This window comes from Equus caballus, chromosome 14 (genome assembly GCF_041296265.1).
Source record: "Equus caballus isolate H_3958 breed thoroughbred chromosome 14, TB-T2T, whole genome shotgun sequence".
In the NCBI taxonomy this organism is placed as follows: domain Eukaryota; kingdom Metazoa; phylum Chordata; class Mammalia; order Perissodactyla; family Equidae; genus Equus; species Equus caballus.
The window spans coordinates 18,419,785-18,443,130 of NC_091697.1; the positions used below are offsets into that span (position 1 = coordinate 18,419,785).

The following is a 23,346-nucleotide window of genomic DNA, read 5'->3' on the forward strand; positions in this document are numbered from 1 at the left end:
GTAAAAGAAAGGAAGATTTAGGAGGACTGCTTTCTTTGAGGCTGGCAATGATCTTCATGCTGCCAAATATAGTCCACATTTTCAGTCTTTCCTTTTCCTTCTCCCTCCATCATCTGCCACTTAATAATTCCCTTCATCTTTAAAGTTCTCTTTCTTCATATTTCTTTACCACATTATCTTGCTTTCTCTTCTACTTTTCTGGTTGTTTCTTTTCAGTCCTTTGAGGTAGATCTTCTCTTCAAATAAAAATATCAGAGTTCTCTCCTCTTTTCACTCTATACACACTCCAAGTGATCTCATCCATTCGCCTGTCTCAAATTCCCATGGTTGAACATCGCACTCAGAATAAACCCAAGTGCCCAGGGACCAAGTGCTGATCTATCACCTCCTGCCCGCCTCTAACCTCCTCTCACCGGCCCTCTCTATTGTGCACCATGCTTGAGTCACTGCAACCTCACAGTTCCTCAAATGTGCCTGCTCATCCCTGACTCAGGGCCTTTGCACTTGCTCTTCTCCTTGCCCAGAACACTTCTCCCTGCCATCTTCCCAGAGGTGGCTCATCTCATAATTCAGGTCCTTTATTTCTACAGTCATTCTCTGATCACCTACTCCTCCACCACAGTCACTCTCTATCCTATTTCCTTGTTAATTCCCCCATGGAGGCACTCATTTGAATGGGTCAGCTCCCCTCATCAGAATGAAAAGCAAAGACCCCAGTACCTAGAACAGTGCCTAGCACTTAATAAATATTTGTGAAGGGGCTGGCCCGGTGGCACAGCAGTTAAGTGTGCACGTTCCACTTCAGCGGCCCGGAGTTCACCAGTTCAGACCCCAGATGTGGACATGGCACCGCTCGGCACACCATGCTGTGGTAGGCATCCCACATATAAAGTAGAGGAAGATGGGCACGGATGTTAGCTGAGGGCCAGTCTTCCTCAGCAAAAAGAGAAGGAGTGGCAGATGTTGGCTCAGGGCTATACTTCCTCAAAAAAAAAAAAAAAAAAAAAAATGTGAATGAATGTGCTATCTCTAACCCACCCACGTCTACAGAGCTCCAGACTCCTGTTTGTCCAACTACCTAGCTGGTGCGCTCTACTAGGGTATAACACAGACAACTCAGACTAACTCTGTCCAAACCTGAAGCAACTTCTCCCCAGTCACGTTTCCCTTTCCTCAGTTCTTGTCTCAGAGAATGTCACTACTACGTCCCCAGTCACATAAACCACAATCTAGAGAGTGGCTATTGCTCCTCCTTCTTGACTCCCCTCATCCAATCAGCACCCTAGCACTACTGAGTCCACCTCCTTAGCACTTCTTGAATCCATACACTTCTCTCCATTCATTAACACCAATTTCTCTTGCTTGAATTATTTTAACAGCATCTGAAGCTAGTCTTGTTGCAACCCCAACTCATGTCTATGGTCCCAGTGACTCTGCTGAAGGGCAAATGCTCTTCAATGGCAGCTTGTTGCCCTCAGGTCTTAATAATCCTGGGCTTGGCCCCACCATCCTGCAGGCTCTGGCATGGGTTTAATGCCCCACTAACTTGCAACCACACCCATGCTGCTTTCTAGTGGCATGGCTCACTGGAACTCCTCAAAAGTACAGGCTGAAACATACAAAATTATAACTTAGGTAACAATGGTTAAATATTGGCAATTTCAACCTAATACGATGCTTGCTTTTCCTTTCCCCATGAGCTCTTCTGGCACCCTGTATGTATACTCAAGAGGACCCTAAGGAGCCCTGATCATTATTGAAAAAGACCTCCTTTGGGTAAAGTGGACCTATTTTCATGCAACATTCAAGGTTTCAATGATTTGAGGAAAAATCCACGAAATCCACATCAAGCAGCAACTTTGATAAGGCACAAATCTGAGGCAAACGCTACAAGGACAAGTCATTCCTGCCTTGCTGTGCCTCACAGACCACTCAGCACCTGCACTCACTATGCATGTTATTTCAGAAGCTCACTCGACCTTTGAAAGCACCCTGAGGAGGAGAATCATTGTTCCTGTTCTCCAGCAGATGGAAGTCAGACGGTGACACAAGGTTTCCTGAGGCTTGAGCATTCCAAGGTCTTGGGAAAGATCTGCTGCAGATCCCTCCAGCCCTGGCCCTCCCCTGCCAGACTGAGAAGGGCTCGAATTAATCCCACTGCTGAAAAAGGAGTTTGTATGCTCGTGGATGAAGCACCAGCAGCAAGGAGTGAGTCAGTTTCAAACCAGAGAAAAGGAGCACCTCCCTGAGGCCACACACAAAGAGCTCCATCAAGGTGTCGTTACCAGAAAAACAGGCTGTGCCACGAGGAAATCCACACACCATGGCCACAGACGATTCTTTGTAAAATATTTGAAGAAAAAGAAAAAATATCACAGAAGCTTCTATAATCTGCTACTAAAGATTTCCACTTTATGACATTACTTGTCTTAACAGTTTGGTGTCATCACTCATTCAGAAGCATGTGAACACCAAAGAGATCTATGAGCACCACTCCTTGCCACTGAATCCACCATCAAGGACATAACAAAAATAGTTCTGAAAAAAGCCTTTTCCAGAAAAGTTTATAGTTTGGTGCCTAGACAGTTTACCATCACCTTTTTTAACTTTTTATTTTCAAAGAATTATAGATTCATAGGAAGTTGCAAAGAGAGCACCCCTCACCCAGTTTCCCCCAATGGTGTTTCTTACATAATTAAAAGCACGCCTTAAAAGCAGGAAGAAGATATGGATAGTTCTTCTACCCCTGTGTGTGTGAATAGTTCTATGTCATTTCAGCATATGACTATCACTTTTTTTGACAGAAAGCTTTTTAAAAGCTTTAAAAAAAAAAGCTATTTAAGAAAGTAAGGCTATATATTTAACACAATGTAATCTCTTCCTGCATGATTATAAAGCAGAAAGTTAAAATTTATACTCTATACTGAGAAACAAAATTGCTAATAGATTGGTTCTTGTTGGCAGAACAGTCCATACATTCTCTTTGTGATAGAAAAACCAAATTGGGAAGCCCCATGAGGGTCAGAAGGTTGTGTGGCACAAATGAAAACACAGCAGATTATTGCTTGTTTATTTATTTATGTATATTTTTTTTGAGGAAGATTAGCCCTGAGCTAATGTCCGTGCCCATCTTCCTCTATTTTGTATGTGGGATGCATGCCACAGCATGACTTGATAAGTGGTGTGTAGGTCTGTGCCAGGGATCCAAACCAGCGAACTCGGGGTCGCTGAAGCAGAGTGCGCAAATTTAACCGCTACACCACTGGGCCAGCCCCAGCAGGCTATTGCTAACTGGCTCTGTAACCTTAGTTAAGACACAATCCTTCTAGGATCTGCTTTCTTGACCTATAAAATGGAGATGCTGGGTAAGATGACCAAAGTTCTACTCAGCTGTAAAGGTCCATATTCTACCCTTCTAAAATCAATTATTGCCCTGTGCAGGGAGATGCCCTCAGGGTCCATACAGTAGTCATTCACCGAGATCCTACTATGTGCCAGATACTGCCCTATAGAGGCTGTGCACAAAATGATGGTCAATTCAGATATTCACCAGATTTTTACCAAATTCTAGGTAGGGCAATAGGCACTAGGGATAGAAAGATAAATAAGATACAGTTCCAGCTCCACGCCCTGAGATGTGATGGAGAAGCTATGGAGGCAGGCCAGAATATTATGGGAGGAAAGAGAAGGGAGGGTAGGACAGGGTGGGGATGGCAGGGCTGACTTCCTGGAGAAGGGGACACCTGTGTTAGGTAATAAAGGAGCAGAGAAGTCATCCAAGAGAAGGGGGAAGGCATTTAAGGCTGAGAGATGAAGGCAAGGACACACAAATGAGTATCCAGTGGGACTGGATAGAGGGAGGCAAGCAGAAGAAAAGTTTCATGTTGCTGAAGTGTAAGGGGCACAAGACAGAGTGCTGAGAGAGAGGCGGGGCATGGACTGTGAGGGCCCCAAAGTGTGATTCAGTGGAAAATTTCAAAAAATACACAACACTAGAGAGAACAGTATAAGGAACCCCCATATGCCCATCACCCAACTTAAACAACTACTAGCATTTGGCCATTTTGTTTCACTTCTCTCTCTCTATCCTCCCCTCCCCAAAACATGGATTATTTAAAAAACAATCCTAGCATAAAATATCATTTGATCCACAAACACTTCAGTATATAGCTCTAAAAAGTAAGAACTCTTAAAAATATATGCATGTTTGTATAATATCACAATATCATCATCACACCTAAAACATTAAGAATTCTTTATTATCACTACCTCAAACCCATGAGGACGGCTACTATCAGAAAACCAGAAAGTAACAAGTGTTGGCAAGGATGTAGAGAAACAGTGCACCCTTGTGCACTATTGGTGGGAATGTAAAACGGTACAGCTGCTATGGAAACAGTATGGTGATTCCTCAAAAAATCAAAAAGTAGATTTACCGTATTATCCAGAATTTCATTTCTAAAAGAATTCCATTTCCAAAAGAACTGAGAGCAAGGACTCGAACAGATATTTGTACACCCATGTTCATAGCAGCACTATCCACAATAGCCGCAAGGTAGAAGCAACTCAAGTTTCCATCAGTGGATGAATGGATAAACAAAATGCGATACATACATACAAGGGAATATTATTCACCCTTAAAAAGGAAGGAAATTTGGACACGTGCTATGATATAGACGAACCTTGGGGACATTATGTCAAGTGAAATAAGCCAGTCACAAAAGGAAAAATACTGTATGAGTCCACTTACATGAGGTACCTAGAATAGTCAGATTCAGAGAGACAGAAAGTAGAATGGTGGCTGCCAGGGACTGGGGGAAGGGGTGATAGAGAGTTAGTGTTTAATGGAGTTAGTGTTAGGGTATAGAGTGTCAGTTTTGCAAGATGAAAAACATTCTGGAGATGGATGGTGGTGATGGCTGCACAACAAATGTGAATATACTTCATGCCACAGAACTGTATACTTAAAGTCATTAAGATGGTAAATTTTATATTTTACCACAATTAAAAAATTTTAAATTCTTTATTATTAACCTATATCCCATCAGTGTTCAGATTTCCCTCTCATCAATACCTTTTGCAAACAAACAAAATAGCCCCTTTATTACTGAAAATTTCAAACATACACTAAAGTAGAAAGACAGTATAATGATCCCCCACATACCCACTGCCCAAATGAAATAATACACGGCCCATCTTGACTTACTCACGCCTGACCCACGCCCACTGGGCTCACCTAGGAATCACACCATTCTCCTTAAATACTTCAGCATGGATCTCTGAAATATAAAAGCTCTTTAAGAAAATAACAACACCATTATTGAATGTTTAAAAAAAAAAATCAAGCCAGCCCTGGTGGTAAAAAAAAATCAGATTGTTGTTAACAGGGGCTGGCCCAGTGGCACAGCGGTTAGGTGTGCACGTTCCACTTCAGTGGCCCAGGGTTTGCCAGTTTGGATCCCGGGTGTGGATCGACACACCGCTTATCAAGCCATGCTGTGGTAGGCGTCCCACATATAAAGTAAAGGAAGATTGGCACGGATGTTAGCTCAGGGCTAATCTTCCTCAAAAAAAAAAAAATGTTAACGGTTCGTTTATTCAAGTCAGGATCCAATACAATGCATTTGCTTGGCGTGCTCTTAAGATTCTTTCAATATGTAACAGTTCCCTCTCCCTTTTTCTCCTTTGCCATTTATTTGTCTGAGATGCTTAGTCATTTGCTTATAGTTGGCTGATTGTTTGCCCCCATGGTGTCTTTACAAAAGTTCTTCTGGGGCTGGCTTGGTGGCGCAGCGGTTAAGTGCACACATTCTGCTTCGGTGGCCCAGGGTTCACTGGTTCAGATACCAGGTGTAGACGCGGCACCGCTTGGCAAGCCATGCTGTGGTAGGCGTCCCACATATAAAGTGGAGGAATATGGGCATGGATGTTAGCTCAGGGCCAGTCTTCCTCAGCAAAAATGAGGAGGATTGGCAGCAGATGTTAGCTCAGGGCTAATCTTCCTCAAAAAAAAAGAAAAAAGAAACAGGTGAAGCTAATTTTAGTAATATATTTTATGTAACACAATATATTACCATTTCAAATGTAATTAATATTTTAAAGAGAGAGATTTTGTATTCTTTTTTGGTACTAAGATTTCAAAATCCAGTGTGTGTTTCACACTTTTGGCATAATTTAACTTCAACTAGGCACATTTCAAGCACTTAACAGCCTTCCATGGCTGGTGGCTACCGTACTAGCCAGTGCAGCTCTAGAAACTAGCTTTGAATGTGAGTTTTTGGGACAGCACTAAGAAAAAAGTAGGCATCCCTGAACCTGCCCCCTGGTTCTAGCAGCAAGCTCCTTACTGCATACAAGGCTCCTCACAGCCTGCCCTCCTGTGTCAGGAGGCTGAACTTCAACACATCAGGCCCCTCTGCGCCTCTCCACTGGCAGCTTCCCTGCCTGAAAGTAATCAACCTTGGCCCTCCTCTCTTTTCCTCCCAAGAGCCTTCTCACTACCTCACTCAATGTATTCAGTAAGGATCTACTGAGCCTCCTGGAGCCGGCCACTGTGTGGGCCCTAGAGATACAGCAGGGAACAAAAGCAACGCTTGCTCTCCCGGAGTCTATGTTCTAGTTGGCTTTTGCTCCCAAGAAATTAAGCACAGAAAGGGAGTTTGTGGGGAGTTTTTAAAAAGGCACTCAGCAAAGGGCTTGTGGAGTGTGAGAAGTCTGAGCCAAAGTCTGCAGGAGATGAGAGTAAGCTGTACCAACATCCCCAGAAGAGGTTCCGGACCGAGGGAAAAGCAGTGCAGAGGCTGAGTGGGAGAGTGCCTAAGTGGTGATGGTGGGAGCCTGAAGAGAAGGTGACAAGAGGGGACACGGGGAGGGGAGAGAGCGAAAGCTGAAAGCAAGAGAGGGCAAGAAAGAGAGCAGCGCCAGACTGAAAAGGGCCTGACGGCCTTGGTTAAGGGCCGGCTTTTCCCTCAGCTGAGATGGAAAACGCATAGTGGTATCCCAGCAAGGGAACAAGATCATTTTGGCTGCTGGGCAGAGAGTAGACCACAGGAGGGCTAGGGCAAACAAGGAGACCAATTAGGAGGTAATAATCCAGGTAAAAGAAACAATGGCTTAGACCCGGGTGGTAGTGGCAGAGGTGGTGAGAAGTGACCAGTTCTGGATGTGTGCTGAAGGTGGAGCTCCGTGTCTGTCTCTGTCAGCTCTAAGGGCAGGGTCACTCCCTCATTCACCTCTGCCTTTTCAGCACAAGAATGGGACATGACTTGTCATCACTGTTCAGTAAACAGACCCTAAATTCTGCCTGTTGGTTGGGACTGGCTAATTTGCCAAACCAGGAGAACACCCCATGGTTGGCCAGGTCTTCTGGCAAAAGCTCATACCCGGTAGAGGTAATCAGGAGATCGAAAACAACAACAAAATAAACAAATGCTTAAAAAGAGATCTCCTAAATCAATGAGAGCTACCATTTATTAAGCACTTAGTCTGTGTTGGCAGAGCAACTCTGCAAAGCAGGTGTGGTTATTACCATTTCATAAGGAAGGACACTAAGGCTTGGAGAGAGTAAGGGGAGCCCAGAGGAACAGATCAGTCGCTGAGAAGCAATGTCAGTGTGGGAATGTGTGGAGTGAAGACGGGAGTGATAGTTGCTTGCATCTTACCATCCTTGAAGGAGCAGCAGAGCGCACTGGGGGCGTGAGCTGCACACATCACAGCTCGCTGCCTGCCATACGAAAGGCTGGTAGAGCACACAGAACACACAGACGTTCATAACTCTCCACAGAACGACTTATGCAGGCTGAATGCATATGCTCAAATTGTACCACAGATCCCAACTTATAACACGGATTCTGAAGTTTCTCTAATAAAAACGCTTAGGACAAAACAAAACAAAACAAAACGCTAAGGACAAAAGTGCAGAAAGGTTGTATTCCCTTGAGGTGAAATGGACAACCTGAGGGGTAAACTATAAATGGATCAGTGCAACATTAACAGTGACCCTTAGGCAAGGCTCCAAAGGGGCTGTGGCTCAAGACTTCTGAAGATTTGGAGCTGTGGATTAGCTCCACACCTGATGACCCCGCTACTCCTCTGCAGCTGCCTCAACACAGGTCACCCACGAGCCTCATATGGCTAAATGCAACTTCTCAGCAACCCCCAGCCTGACAGGGGCTCTCCTGATCCCTTGTGATCTGGAATCAGGAAAACGAATTTCAAAAATCAGAAACTCCTTATTCATCCCTAACTCCTCATACCCCTTCCCAAACTTGCAATCAGTCACCACATCCTGTTCATTTTACCATGTCAGTATCCCTGGAATCTGGCTGTCACCTCTATTGCCACACTGCCACTTTCTAGCTCATCATTTCTTGCCTAGATCAATAAAATAGCATTTTAACTGGTCTCCCTGCTGCCAGCCCTTCTCTACCACCTATGTTCACCCCCAATCCATTCTTCACATCACTGCAAAGATGACCTAAGGTACAAATTTACTCATGGTTCACCATTATTTAAATCCTTTAACTGGCTCTCGACAGTACACAGAAAGAATCAAGTGCAAGCTCCTTGCTATGGTATACGCAATGGTTGTTTTATGCATCCACTTGACTGGGCTATGGGGTGCCCAGTATTTATTTAGTCAAACATTATTCTGGGTGTTGTCTGTGATGGTGCTTTCTGGGTGAAATTAACATTTGAATTGGTACAATGAGTAAAGCAGAGTGCCCTCCCAGATTTGGGTGAGCCTCAACCAGTCAGCTGGGGTCCTGAACAGAACAAAAAGGCTGAGTAAGAGGGAACTCCTCCTGCCTGACTGCCGTCAGCTGACACATCAGTATTTTCCCGCCTTTGGACTAAAACTGAAACGTCGTCTCTGTGAGGGGGGTCTCAGGCCTGCCGACATTCAGACTGGAATCGCATGATTGACTCTCCTGGGTCTCCAGCTTGCCAAGTGCAGATTTGGGGACTTACTGGCTTCCAAAATCACGTGAGCCAATTCACTATAATCAATCAATCAATCTTTTTCTCTCTATATCTCCTAATGGTTCTGTTTCTCTGGAGAACCCTAATACAGTATGTAAGGCTTTTATGATTTGACATGTTTGTCTCCAGGCTTATTGCTCAACACATCCTTCTTATATATTGCCTTTGCAATTATAATTTTCTTTGTTGTGAAAGGTATCATATGCATATGCATACATAACATTGCAAGGAGTAATAATATAATGAACACCACGTACTAACTATTCAAGTTAAGAAACAACAGCACTTGGGGCTGGCCCTGTGGCCGAGTGGTTAAGTTCACTCGCTCCGGTACAGGCGGCCCAGTGTTTCGTTGGTTCGAATCCTGGGTGCGGACATGGTACTGCTCATCAAATCACACTGAGGCAGCGTCCCACATGCCACAACTAGAAGGACCCACAATGAAGAATATACAACTATGTACTGGGGGAGTTTGGGGAGAAAAAGGAAAAAAATAAAATCTTTAAAAAAAAAAAAAAAAAGAAACAACAGTACCAGCACTTTAGACCCCTGACAAAGTGTGGTCCCAGGACCAATGGAATCGGCATCATCTGGAAGGTTAAAAAATGCTGAATCTCAGCCTCCGCCTCCTTTGCCTCAGATTTTTAACAGGATCTCCAGGTGATTCATCTGCACATTAAGTCTGAGAAGCTCTCCTTAGAAGCCTCTGCCTACCCCTTCTTCAACTCCCCCAAGAGATACCTAACATCCTGATTTTGTGTCAATTGCTTTTCTTTCTAGTTCTATCACCTTCATGTAATCTATCCCCAGGCAATACACCGCCTAGTCTTGAAAATGGAGGGCAAGCACCCACCAGCCTTGCAAGGAGAGGGCAGCACTGCCCCCGGGGGACGGAGGCTCCAGGTGGAGGTGAGCGGAACAGTCTCCTGGTCATGGTCTGCCTTCTGCTTCTCTGGGAGTTGACAAGGCCCCTTCTGGGGAGGTCGTGAGCAAGGTCACGAGCGAGTCTTGGGAAACACAGGGCTCTCTGCAGTCAGGCGCCCGGCAAGACGGAGGTGCACACCAGGCACTGGACACGCAGCAGCAGTGCAGTCAGAGGGAGCGGGCTGCTCTGCACTTTCCGCTTCTGAGCCCACCGTGGCCTCCCTGCAGCCCTCAGGGAAAAGCTGAGAACTTCTGCGAGTGATGTGCGTGCCCTCAGCAGAGCACGAGGGAGAGACCCTCCTCAGCCATGGCCAAGACAAGCCAAGGGCTGATGAGACTCTGGGCCAAGCTCTCCTGGGCCTTCCGTCCTCGGGGTAAGAAGATGGCCCGATGGAAGTGGGGTCTTAGTGATGACAGTCCATCTCTTGGGTCCCACTGCTGCAGTGTGGCTCAGCTGCCCTCCAGGTCTGGTGCAGAGCTGCCATCTGGGGATCGCTTTTCATCATCATTTCACCAAGGGATTCGTTGTTATTTTTTTCTCTGTTGGGTCTCCTGTTTTCTGTATCTCATGTCTTACTCTTTCTTGATTTATTCTTTCAATTTGGTGGAGTACATCTTGCAGTAGCTTCCTGAGAAAGGGTATGTGACAGTTAAATTTTTTAAATCTTTAATCTCTGAAAATGATTATTCTATACTTATTCTTGTATACTTTGCCTAGGTATAGAATTCTAGGTTAGTAATCATTTTCCTTCAGAATTGTGAAGGCATTGTACTATGGTCTTCTTGCTTCCTATGTTGCAGCCATGAAATGCAAACCAATTCTGATTCTTGATACGAGACCTAGTACCCTCCCCATCCTGGAAGCTTGTAGAATCTTTTCTTTAAACCCAGTGTTCAGAAATTTTATGATTGGTGTGGGTCTATTTCCTTCTTCAGTGCTAGGCACACAGTGTGCCCTTTTAATCTAGCAACTCATGCCCTTCAGTTCTCAAATTATTAATCATTTCCTATCCTGTTTTCTCTCTTCCTATAATTTCTATTATTCAGATGTTGGATCTCCTACACTGGTCCTCTAATTTCCTCTCCTATTTTCCATCCATTTCATCTTTTTCCTTTACTTTTTGGGAAAATTATTCATATTTCATATGTACAGTTCACACACATATTTCATATTTTAAAAATATTTCCATTTTTTGCTTTCTGAATTTTTTAAAATTCTTTTTCCATAATTACAATATATCCTTTTATCTCTCTCATTAACATCTGATTTGTCAAAGCAAGTCATATGTCCAAGCCCCAAACCAGGGGTTGGGGAAGTATACTCTGCTTGCTATGAAGCTATGGCAAGGGTGTGGGTTTATAATATGACCTTAAGAGTGAAGAACTGAGACCAAACGTTTAACCTATCCCCACATAACTAAGGGATATGACATACTCCCATTAATAACAGAGACTCATTTTAGCAGCAATAAGGGATAAAAGACAGGGGACAGGTGAAGGACAGAGGGCATCAGTAGGCAAGCAGATATATAATTAAAAAGTGCCCCCAAGTAATTCTAATATATTTGACCCTCTGCCACAGAGAGTGTCTTTGGCTGAAAATCACTGTTCTATACTAAGTAACATATTAACCAGTAATTTATCTCTAAATAAACTTCTAATTTTTATAAAGTTCTTTCCCATGTATGATCTTATCTGCAGAAGCTAAACACACAGTGGACAAATAAGGAGCATTGGTACTGGACTTTGGTTTGGATTCTGGTTCTATCACTGAGCTGGCAACCTTGGCAGGTTAACTTATGAGTCTTAGTTTTCCTTATATGTAAAATTGGACACAGTAATATCTACCATATAAGACTGCTGCAAGGACTAAATGATAAGATATTTAAAGAGTCTGGTCCTTTTAAAATTTTCTTTTGATCTGACCAGCCAGGCTACTTACACCAAAGCAGACCTGACTGCATGCCATGATCCCAAGACAGGCACATCATATATAAATAGCAGAAGCAACTGAAGGCAGACTCTCAAGACGGCTGCCCCATTACACAGTAGACCACCTCTAGCCAGCCCAGGGCTTCCTTAATGGAAAGGTCCTAATATCATCAGCGAATCAGCAACACTGAGAGACTTTGCTTTCCCAGTAAGGGAAGAGACAGTTTGTGGTCCTCTGACTTTAAAAGAATCACCCTATTTTTCCTCCCCTGACCCACTCCCCTCAAAGCCTAGACTGTGCTAGATTGGGTTCTCTGCTTGTAGGTAAAATTTTTCCACTTAGTTTACAATCTTTGGTCTCTTAGATTTTTTTTTCCTTAACACCTTCTCAAGATGAGGAAGTTGGAGCAGAGAGAGAGAACTGCCATGCCTAAAGTCACACAATTACTTTAGGCCCAAATTGTCACTGCTTTTGACTCCTGACCCATAACTAGCTTCATCCCTTCTGCATGCAAATCTTGCACTATCTTCTTTCCCCTCATTAGTAGCACCCTCCTTCCCTGAAACATAGGGCCTACTGTCTTTTTTTGTTTTTGTTTAGATTAACTGAATTTATTCATAACTATACAGCAAATCAGATACTATATAGCAATAGACATATATGCATATAAATTTTTTCCATGTTTTATATTTAGGCAGAAAATCTATCACATCTTTCTTTGATTGATTTTAAAAGTGACTCTCGTCTCTCCAATTTCACTGATATGCCTTTATTAAGCAGCCCTTAAAACTGCTAGAAAATTTTCAGGGCATGTGGTTTGTAAAATTACAATTTTTGTAATTTTTTAAAAAATTGTTGCCAAAACCCATATCATAAAATTTACCAACGTAACCGTTTTTAAGAGTTCAGTACAATAGTGTTAACTATATGCACATGGTTGTACAACAGATCTCCAGAATTTTTCATTTGCGTAATGTCCCCAAGGTTCATTTAGTATACGACAGAATTTCCTTCCTTTTTAAGACTGAATAATATTTCATTGTATGTATATACCACATTTTCTTCATCCATTCATCTGCTGACACTGAGGCTACTTCCACCTCTTGGCTATTGTGAACAATGCTGCAATGAACATGGGAGTGCAAATCAGGGCCTACTGTCTACCAACTCCACTTCTGAAAAGATCTCAGCCTAAAAATATATAGCTCTGACTCCCAATTCAGAGCTCCTTCTACAATATCATTAACATTCATTCAACAGATGCTTGCTGATGGCCAAATATGGAGCAGGTATAGTGCTAGACTCTTAGTCTTGCTCTCAGTTGCTCATAGTCTAATGGAGAACAACAAATACACTAATTACAGTTCACTGCAGTTGTTCTGGCAGAGGCTGAGCACCTAGTCCAGCCTGAGGAGGAACTTAGGGAAAGGGTTCTGGAGGAGATGACATAGGAGCAGAGTTCTGAATGGTGAGGAAGTGTCTGACATTACAAGACTGGTGAAGGATACATGTAAAGACACCAAGAGAAATTAGGCCATTTTCAAAGAACTGCATTCAAAGTATTTTTGGGATCTTGGAGTATCGCACATGGCCTTCATTCCCGTGGTACCAGACTACACACAGTGACATGCTGCTCCAAATGTTCACCGTGTGCTATAGTTTCTTCTGCTGTTCTGCTCAAAAGTTCTCCACAGACCTGATAGCCTTGAGCACTTACTTGGCCAAAGTTTGGCCTGTGAAGTGGGATGCTTTGAATTCAGATATACCAGAGAGTGGGCAGCAGGAGTTGTGATATTTTTCACTCAAAGACATTACTCTTCCACCATCAACTAATCAAACAACGTACAGCTCTTTGAAGGAACACTTCACAAGAACGCAGAGAACAGGGGTAAGAAACATGAAGGCAATGCACCGTATTTAGTGCAGGCAACAAAACTCATGACAAGGGTCCATGCTCTTTAACTCTCTCCCTCAGAATTCAGAAGTGAGATGGTAGTCGTGGGGATGTATATTAATACGTATATTTGAAAAACGAAGTCAAACTTTTTCTGACACAGAGCTGAGTCTGATTTGGCTGATTCATTTGACAATGAAGACAGGTTTTGCCAATTAGGTTACATGGTAGACATTTTCCATATATTAAACAAGCTACAGTCACAGTTCTAGTTTTGATGAAAAAAATACTTCTATATGCTTTAAATATATTATCAAAAATACTGTATGGGCAAAGGTGTATTGAAAGGAACAGTATTTTGATTTTCACAACCAACTTTGAGTATATTAGCTTAAACAAAGTACCTCTAAGTGAAAGAAAAATAGGTATAATCAATAACCAACTGATAAGACTTGGTAAAGCCTTTTTGTTATATTTCTCAGTAAATGAGAAAGTGAATGAGTAATGACTAGACTCTTTGGTAAGTCAAATGGTTTCTAATTCTTTGCTTTCAATAAAATTGAAGGAGTACCTAAGCAAGTTGTAAGCTAATTAGTAAACTAATTTTTGATGACACGTTACGAGGCGATTTTTGGCATACAATCAAATTTCAAGAAAATTAAACAACATTGCTATAAATGTCTTCCTCTCTTTTATATTTATGTGAACAAATACTTCTGGGGCTTAAATTTATAAAAACAAAACATAGGAATAGATGGGGCTGGCCCCATGGCCAAGTGGTTAAGTTTGAACACTGCGCTTCGGTGGCCCAGGGTTTCGCTGGTTTGGATCATGGATACGGACCTAGCACCACTCACCAAGCCATGCTGAGGCAGCGACCCACAAAGCAGAACTAGAAGGACCCACAATTAGAATATATAACTATGTACAGGGTAGCTTTGGGGAGAAGAAGAAGAAAAAAAGCTCAGGTGCCAATCTTACAAGAAAAAAAAAAAGGAATAGAATTGAGAACTCTCATTTTGTAAACAATATTCACCCATGGTTACATGAACAAATTGAGGAGGGGGAAGCCTTATGTGTCTGATTAAGGGAGTTATTTCTAATAAACTACTTTTTTGCCTAAAATTATTTATAAAAATTTATAATGTATTTGTTTTTTGCTGTGTATTAAATTACTACAACTCAACTTAGTGAAATAAATCTACATAACACACACAACCTTACAAATGCTACATATATTCTTCTTTTGCAGAAATCACCTTAAAAAAAAGCAAAAATATACGTAGAGCTTTATGGTCAAAGTAAATTGAAAAATTTTTAACTTCAATTTTTATACCTTTTTTGTTGCAGAGAAACATGCTAGAGTGATCAAACAAAAGGTCTTAAAAAAAAGCATACATTATGTTAGAATAAAACTGTGTGAGGCAAGTGTAAAAGAAATACAAGTTCCAGGAGAAAAAAGAATGATTTAAAATTTCTGTTAAAGAAAAGCATTCTTTACATGGTTGATGAAAGCGTATCACTAAGGTACTCAGAGTCCACTGGCTACATTTTAAAAAGTGACGTAACCTTGTTTTTATTTATTTATTTATTTAAAGACTTTTTTATTTTTTTCCTCAAAGCCCCCCAGTACATAGTTGTATATTCTTCGTTGTGGGTCCTTCTAGTTGTGGCATGTGGGACGCTGCCTCAACATGGTTTGATGAGTAGTGCCATGTCTGCGCCCAGGATTCAAACCAACGAAACACTGGGCCGCCTGCAGCGGAGCGAGCGAACTTAACCACTCGGCCATGGGGCTGGCCCCGATGTAACCTTGTTTTCAAATGTTAGTATTTACAATTCTCTGAAAGTTACATCCCCTGAAACTATAAATAGCATTTCTTGCCCTTTTCCTTTTTAAAACAATTCATTCATATTAAATATATGTAGCACGTATAAGGTTCTATGTTACATAAATTTCTTATTTCATAGATTTCACTTAAATTGAGTTACGGTAATTTAGTATACAATTGATTGACACAATAAATGTATTATAATTTTTGATAAGCTTAAAAACTTAGGATGAAAGTTTTAGATATCAACCTAAAAATGCATGAGGGGGTTCACAATGTTTCAAAATTATTCAGCCCAAACACTCAGTGTCAAATACAAGGCTTTTCACGATATGACTCCTACCCTTCCAGCTTTATCTTCCAGCCTCTGGCACTTTAAGTCCCAAATTCAAAGAACCACTCACTGCCATAATTTTGGCTTTTGCTTAGTTTCCCAAAGGGATCAAAGTCCTATTAGATACCCCCTGATAAGAGCTCAAGTCCCCATGCATATTAGCATATTAAAGGTTTGGAAATGTCCTGAATAAAGGAAACTTTAAATTTGTTTATCCCAGTATCTCCAGAATTTGTTCAATTCTAGACCTCTCTTAATAGCCCATGAGATTAGTGTGCCATGGAACATCCTTTGGAAAAAGCCATCTGGCAAAATATTGAGATCCATTTTAAAAATCAAGTCTTTGACGCTTTTCTAACTTCACTCAAGAGGCATTCCTGCCCCCAATATTCCCACAGGTTTTGCAGCCTTCAACATGGCTCTGCAATCACCGGTTACCACGTGCTCCCCATCAGGCTTCGTGACAGCTCTGGGTACCAGCAAAATTTCTGGCTCCTAGGAGGGGGCTCAATGTTGCTTGAACAAATGACCAACTGAAAGCTAGAAGTGGAGGAAAAGCCTGGGTAATTCCCAGGATTCTACTTTGGATGACTGGACTAGGGAAAATACTCCTAAGGAAAATAATAATGGCAGGAAAAAGGGAGAGTCTATTTTGGACATGTGGGGAATCAAAGTGGAAATGTCGAGCAGACAGTTGGAGGTGAACACTGGAAGAGAGATCCGGAGGTCTGAACAACCTTGTTATTACAGGTGATAGATGAAGCCGTGAAAGAATCAATGATATTGGAAAAGAAGATTGAGTAAAAAAAGTAGAGGATGTAGTTGCCTGGGGAACACTAGTATTTAAAAAGGATCCAAAAAAAGTTTCTCAAGCCAAAAAACTCGGAATTCCCCTCAACTCTCCCCCTTTCTCTCACCTCTCATCAAATCCACCTAGTCCGTCACCAAGCTCTGTCCCCTCTGTCTCAGGAGCTGTTCAGAACCAATCTCCTCTCTGCACTTCCATTACCACCACCAGCCCCAGCCTAGGTCACTGCAAAAGCCTGAACTGCATCCACTCTTGCACACACCAACCCCAGACATCCTCCAGCTAGCACCAGAATGACCTTTTAAAAAATAAGTTAGATCACATCTCATTTCTGCTTAAAATCTGGCTCTTGCTTCCCACTCTGTTTGATCTGATCTCTGCTCACCGACCTCTCACACCAGCTGCCTACCCACCGGACTTCTCTGGCCACACTGACCTCCTTTCTGCTCTGCATGCAAGTGCAGGGCGTTCCTGCCTCAGACACTTTGATGGTGATTCTCTCTTAACTGGAATGCTCTTTTCTGAGACTCTCAGCTGACTGATGACCTCCTGTCACTGAAGCCCAAATTAAGACAGGATCTTATCTAAAGCTACTATCATAAATCACACAATATTGCATTACTCTTAATTTTTTCTTGGCATCTATAACTTAAAATTAATTTTAAAATTATTGATCTCTTCTCCATTAGAGTCGAGTTCTAAGTTGTTTTGTTTCCTGCTGTATCCCTAGTGCCTAAATATGCTCTGGGCCACAACAGGCACCCAAATTTATTTACTGCATGAATTAAGGAAAAGTAGGAAGGAGACTAAGAAAAAACAGCCAGAAAGTTGGAAAGAAAATCAGAAAAAAGTAGAAGCTAAGAGAGGAGTCTTAAGGAGGAAGTGAAAAAGAATGATGACTAAGAAGCCACTGAATTTGGCAATTCTGTCTTTGGTGTCCTTTAAGGGGGCAACTTCGGAAAAGTAGAAGAAGTAGAAGGCAGATTACAATGGGCTAACAAGTAAATGGGAAGTTCAGCAAAAAGGGCAAAGGGAAGGAAGAAGATGGAATACTATTTTGAGGGTGAGAAAAGACAAAAGAAAGACGACTATCTGCTCATGTTTTCGAGCTGCAGGGAAGGACCCAGTGGGAAAGGGGACACTGAAGATAAAGAAGGAAAGAGGGTGCTAGGACAAGGTCCTGGATGTTACAGAGAAAAATGGAATGCTGAAGCCACATTAGTCATCTTTTCTCTAAAACTATGCCACGTGATTACAGTACAATGTCTGCTTTATGTTCAGAAATATCTACTCCCTGGAAATAACTTATTTTCATAATTTTTACATAAGTTCAGTCTACAAAATCATTATTAAAATTTTACACATCTTTCTTAACTCTTAGAAGGTACACACTGGGGTGTCTGAGGGTAGAAAGCCATGAGGTGTACAGCATCCTCAGGTGGTTCAGGGAAAAAAAGTGGGTTTTTTTCCTCCTTCTTCTCCCCAAAGCCCCAGGACATAGTTGTATATCCTAGTTATAAGTCCTTCTAGTTCTTCTACGTGGGACACCGCCACAGCACGGCCTGATGAGTGGTGGTGTGTAGGTCCCCGTCCAGGATCGGAACCTGTGAATCCCGGGCTGCTGAAGCAAAGCACACGAACTTAACCACACGGCCACAGGGCCAGCCCCCCAGGGAACAAAAGTTTGAGAGAGAGAAACAGAGATGTAGAGAGGACAGACAGAGTATACATGCAAATGATAAAGCAAATGGGGCATAATGGTGATAATGGCTGTAATCTAAGTGGAAGACATGCAGATGTTTTTGTACTATTTGTGTAGATTTTCCCTAAGTTTTAAACTATGTACAAATAAAAAGTTAGAGAAATTTTGCACACCTTAACTAAGCAGACAAGGCAACTTCCATGAGTAGTTGGCATGCAATTGTCAAATTTCTTTGTCAACTATCACCAACTATTTAAAGAGTAAGCAGCAAAAGTGTAACAATGGTGGATAAAGGGACATAGCAGAAACCTTTACAGCATTTTACCAAAAGAAAATGTTCAAGCTACTGCAAAGACTATTTTCATTACGGAATAAGTGTCTGTATAAAGTAATTAAATAATTCTCTATAACCTAGCATTCCTAATAAAAGGAAGTCAATCCTGTCATTAGAAAACTACTACTTGATTTTTTTTTTTTTTTGAGGAAGATTAGCCCTGAGCTAACATCTGCTGCCAATCCCTGAGGAAGATGAGCCCTAAGCTAACATCTGTGCCCATCTTTCTCTATTTTATATGTGGGACGCCCGCCACAGCATGGCTTGATGAGCGGTGCATATGTCCGCGTCTGGGATCTGAACCAGCAAACCCCAGGTTGCCAAAGCAGAGCGCCCAAACTTAACCACTGTGCCACAGGCCTGGCCCCACAACTTGGTTTTTAAAGAGCACACACAATATAAAGAAAACCTAAGGGCTGGCCTGGTGGCACAGTGGTTAAGTGCGCATGTTCTGCTCTGGCGGTCTAGGTTTCGCAGGTTCGGATCCGGGTGCAGACATGGCACTGCTTGGCAAGCCATGCTGTGGCAGGCATCCCACATATAAAGTAGAGGAAGATGGGCACGGATGTGAGCTCAGGGCCAGTCTTCCTCAGCAAAAAAGAGGAGGACTGGCAGCAGTTAGCTCAGGGCTAATCTTCCTCAAAAAAATAAAATATAAATAAATAAAAAGAAAACCTAATAAGGTCATTCCTTGACAACTAGAATAGAAAAAATGTCTGAAGCACTGTTTCTGATCCATCTTCAACAGAGTAAGCAGATAGTGGTTAAGACTTTGTGTGGTGGGACATCCTAAGAAGGGAAAACATAACCTGAAGGTGAACTCTATTAGTAAATTTGATCCCTTTTCGGTAGTGCAAATGGTTTGCTGATGGTAACTCTGGCTGTGAAACGCCCAAGTACTAAAAAGCACATTTGGAAAAAAATAACTAAGAGTATTCCTTATGTAAGGAATATTAATTAGATGAAACAATACATAAAATTGTGAAAAATAACAATGACTAAGAGGCACCTTCTCTCCTCCATCCCTCCGCAAAGCTCTGCTCTCTCCCCAAGCCACCATTCTACCCGGGCAAGGACTCTCTCCCTCTCCGAACTAAGGGAGCCACTACAACGCACGATGTCACTGTTTTCTTAGTGACACTTATCTTCCACTCCAAGGTCTATTCCAGGGCGGAAGAGCTCAGCTGGAATCGCTCGGAGACTGAAGTGAAGGGTCCCTCTCCCCAGCAGGGAGGCGGAAGAGCGCCTCCACTCTACAGTTCAAACGCCTGCAATGCACGGGTCAAGGTTCAAGGTGCCAAGACATCGACACAGCCCGGCGCATCTCCCGAGGCTCTGACACCCGCGGGCGCGACCGGCCAGCCGGCTCCAGTTCCAGCCCTCGGCAGCAGCCTCGCCTCAAGCGGCAGCCCAGCTTCTCTCCGGGGGTGGGGACCGAGAATGGCACCGAGGACCTGAACTCACTCTCCGTCAACAAACGGAACCACTACCGACATACTTTCCAGGAGGTGTTCAAGGCAACCATTCGCGTGCAAAACTAAGGTTTCTATGAGCTTTCGGTATTTACTTAAATCGGAATGCCCGCCCAGTACTCTTCAAGTCTCTCCTTAAAACCAGGGCTGCTCGCAGCGGCGGCGCACCACGCGGAGCCGGCCGGCCCTGTGAGGCGGCACCAGCAGGACGGAGGACCGAGGACAGCACTGCCGAGCTTAGCCTCGCTCACTCCACAGGCACGCGCCCAGCCCCTCCGACGCGTGCGGGGCTCGGCCGAGGCCCCTGTCCCCAGGGCTTACGGTCCAGCTGGCAAGACACGACCTGAAGCAGTGTGTGGCCGCGCTAAAAATAAGAGACAGACAGCCCGCTTCCTCCGACTGACCACCGAGCCCGCCCGCAGGGAGCCGGGCCCGCGCGGCCTCCCGTCCACAGGCGCGGCCGCAGCCACACGCCTGCCTTCCGAGTCCCGTAAGAGTCTGCGGGACAAGCAGCCGAGCGGCTCCTCCGCTGGGAGGAGAGGAGCGCGAACGGGAGGCGGCGGCCGGGGCCGCCCGGACGCCCCACGGGCCGCCAGCCCCGCCGCCTCCCTGCTTCAGGAGGAATGCGGAGCGGCGCGGCTCCCGAACGGCCGCCGCGAAGCCGCGGGGCGTGTTTACCAACAAGCTCACACCGTCGGACACTGAAAGGAGGCTTGCACGCCACAGCGGGCGCTGTCAACAGCCTCGGCGCCTGGGACGCAGCCGTCCAAGGGCTCCGGACCGTCCCCTCAGCACAGCTGGGTCCGGGCCGCGGGAGGCGACGCGCGCCCCCACGTGAGCCGGCCCGCAGGGCAGGGCGCCCACCCGCGGCGCGACGCCGGCCGCCCGGAGCAAGCCGGTCCGGGAGCCGCGCCGCCCGCCCCGCGCGCTTCCCGCAGCTGACAGGCCCGGGGCCGTCTCCGCGAGGGCCGCGCCCGCGCCCTACTCACCGCGACGGGGCGGCCGTGCTCCGGGCCGTCGGCGGCGTCGAGGCGCGGGGCCGGGGCGGGCGCCGGGGCCGGGGCGGGCGGCTGCCGGTGCTTGCCGGCGCGCTTGGCCTTGGCCTGGATGCAGCGCTGGTGGAGGGCGAAGGTGTGCTGGCGCTCGAGCTCCAGGCGCTCGGGCGACACGGCCTCGTAGCGGGCCTCGCAGGTGCTGTGGTGGCGCCGGCACAGCTCGATGCGCCGCCGGAGGCGCTCCATGACCGCGCTGTGCCGCGGCAGCGCGAACTCCGCCATGGGGCAGGTGGGCAGCACCATGGGCCGCGGGCTGCACGGGCCGGGCCCGGGGCGGGCCTCTCAGGCCGGCTGGCACTGCGGGCTCCGCTCTCGCCGGCGGCCCGGCCGCCTCACGGCCGCGCCATGGCCCCGCGGGGTGCGGGGCGGGCTAGCGCGCCGCGCAGCGGGTCTTCCTGCGGCCCCGCTCGGCCCAACCCGGGCCGGCGCTCGCTGCCCACCTCAGGCCGCGGCCTGTCCCCGCCGCCCCGACCCCATTGTTTTCCGCGCCGCCGCCGCCGCCATCTTAAAATTGTTTTCAGGGCTCTCGGAAGAGGGCGGGGCCCCGGCGGCGATCCCTGCGTCACGGCTGACGAGCAGGGACTGCGGCCAATCAGAGGAGGAAGAGCGGGCCGCCCGAGGGGCGGGGTCGAGCACGCAAGAGGCGCGGGGGGCTCCCGATCGGAGTTTAAAAGGAACCCTCGCGATCAGGGCGGAGGGAAGCCCTGGGCGGCCCTCAGTCCTGGGCGGCGGGCCGAGGATGACCGAGCAGAGCCGGGCCTAAGCGCCGCCCTCGTGGGCAGGCCCTTCCGGGTCCCAGGAAAGCCGGGCAGTGGGCGCGGTGGAACCGGCCAGACCCAGACGCCCGCCTGGCACGACAGCGCTTCACCGTCTTCTCCTCCTGCAGCCTTTGTGAACTCGGCTTTGATAAGCTCAAAAGTAGCCGCGCTTTTCGATGTCAGCTGTTTTTCTTCGACCTCATTCCTTACACCCAGCCTCCTAATTGGTCAGAATGAGTGAACTGGAAGAGGTTTCCCCTTCCACCATTCTGAATCACTGGGACTATTTCCACTTACATAAAAGTTGAACACGTTTCAGAAGTTCAGTTACTACTTTAAAAAAAATCCCAGCAGATGTGAGGGAAGCAGCTGTGAAGGACAGTCTAGCTCCATTAGTGGGCACTAGAACCGCAAAGGACGATGCTTCAGTCAAAAACAGGAAGCCTGCCCTGCAAGCTTCCCATTTAAATGGTGACCGGTCTGTTCGGTAAAATTGAGTCACTCAACAAAATCCAACCAACGACAATTAAGCTCTAGTATTTATAACTAGTCCATAAAGGGGGTAGGACACTGTAGGAGACAATATAGGAGCAATGAAAAAGTATTAAAACTAGATAGTCTGTTTTGGCTCAAGAGATACTAGGAACAGGTACTGGCACCCTAACTGCTAAAAAGTTAGACGGCAGGTGCCAGGAGGATGCACCTGAGGGGCACCATCAACAGCTCTCACATTTCTTACTTTTAACTAGGCCCCAAGAAAATGTTTATTTTAAATTCAAAAGAAAAAAGTGAGTCCTTATTCAAACTGTTTTTATACAAATGCAATAAAAAATACAAGGGGCTCACTAAGGCAAAATGTGTCTAGGGCTCATAAATGCCATAATGTGGTCCTGCTTTTTACCAGTCTTCAAACATAAATTTTACACCAGCATTAAATAGTTTCTTTTCCAATCGGAAAGAAAATAGTAACTAGGGGCACTACATTTTGTATGTTTCTCTTCAGCAGGCAATCCAAAAGCCTAATAGCACATATGAAAAATTAGTTTTCAGCTAATTTTCAAAAAATCCCAGAAATATGTAAAAGATGGAGTCTGATTCTGAACAAGATTTTATTTTCTAATAAAAATTTAAAACTTCAATGGTTCCCAGAAATATTAAAGAATACAAATTACTACAAATTACTTCTCCCTTTTTGAGCTATCCTTTAAAAAAATAGAAACTACTGAACACTGATCCAGCAGGAAAAGGAGGCAAAACCTGCAATGAACTGATTGGATCAAATCCAGGTGCTGAGATGAAGTAATTATTCCACCGTTGA

At 45.0% G+C, this 23,346-nt stretch overlaps 1 protein-coding gene across 3 annotated transcripts in view; it reads right to left on the reverse strand.

Moving 5' to 3' along the window:
* MAML1 (mastermind like transcriptional coactivator 1) overlaps window positions 1-21,650 on the reverse strand; it is a 37,540-nt gene extending 15,890 nt beyond the window's left edge. For 2 of the 3 annotated variants that reach the window (XM_023617028.2, XM_023617026.2), the window contains exon 1: window positions 21,205-21,650. In XM_023617028.2, coding sequence (XP_023472796.2) covers window positions 21,205-21,513 — 309 coding nt within the window. In that variant the 5' untranslated portion in view covers window positions 21,514-21,650. Of the gene's footprint in view, window positions 1-9,835; window positions 10,536-21,204 lie in introns of all 3 variants that reach the window. The other variant, XM_023617027.2, reaches the window with a different exon arrangement.
* Between the last annotated feature and the right edge of the window lie 1,696 nt (window positions 21,651-23,346).